Genomic DNA, 681 nt, shown 5'->3' with positions numbered 1-681 from the left:
CTTTTCAGCAGGATGCAGGGAGGGTGAAGTTCTTCACGTAGATGGTACCTGTGTCACCCCAGAAATTAATCGAAAAGTGTACGTCTTCAATGTGCCTGAACAACCTAAGGTACCCAGTGGTCCTCCACCAAGTATTCCTCCACCTCGTGTTGATCACAATATTCTCTTTGTAAAGCTACCAGAAGAAGGACCAGGACCTGAACCCATCGTTCTTCCTCCACCGAGGACTGAAAACATCGTGTACGTTCTCAACAAGAAGACTGAAGAGGGTCAGCGTGTGATCGAAGTACCAGCTCATCCTCAGACCGATCCTGAAGTTTACTTCGTCAACTATCAAGATGGAGAAAATCCGACTCTTCCCATTGGTGTCGACCTTGAGACTGCTCTTAGTGCAGCTGCTGCAACGGGCGGTCAAGTCCTAGGTGGTGCCGGAGGCCTTGGTGGATTTGGTGGAGCTGCAGGTGCTGCCGGAGGACACGGTGGAGGCCATTTTAACGGAGGCTTCGTGATTGGGGATGACAGCGATGAAGTTACCATCGGATTTGGTAGCGGAACTGATGGTCCATCAACGCTATATAGAACTCCATGAACACATGAAGGAAAACAGCACCACCCAACAAAGAAACGCGCATAAAAATGTTGTTAATAAAAATATATATTCATTTTACAATCCACTGATTT

General features: G+C 47.6%; 1 protein-coding gene across 1 annotated transcript in view; it reads left to right on the top strand.

The window, feature by feature from the left end:
• Positions 1-681, top strand: part of LOC119586887 (WAG22 antigen-like) — a gene marked incomplete in the record, with an annotated part of 19,285 nt that overhangs the window by 447 nt on the left and 18,157 nt on the right. Inside the window, 1 exon segment of the mRNA XM_037935623.1 lies at positions 12-500. Coding sequence (XP_037791551.1) covers positions 12-500 — 489 coding nt within the window.

The sequence above is a fragment of the Penaeus monodon genome, chromosome 22 (assembly GCF_015228065.2).
Source record: "Penaeus monodon isolate SGIC_2016 chromosome 22, NSTDA_Pmon_1, whole genome shotgun sequence".
Classification (NCBI taxonomy): domain Eukaryota; kingdom Metazoa; phylum Arthropoda; class Malacostraca; order Decapoda; family Penaeidae; genus Penaeus; species Penaeus monodon.
Note: the sequence above shows the minus strand (reverse complement) of the source record. Positions and strands in the feature narration are given on the sequence as shown.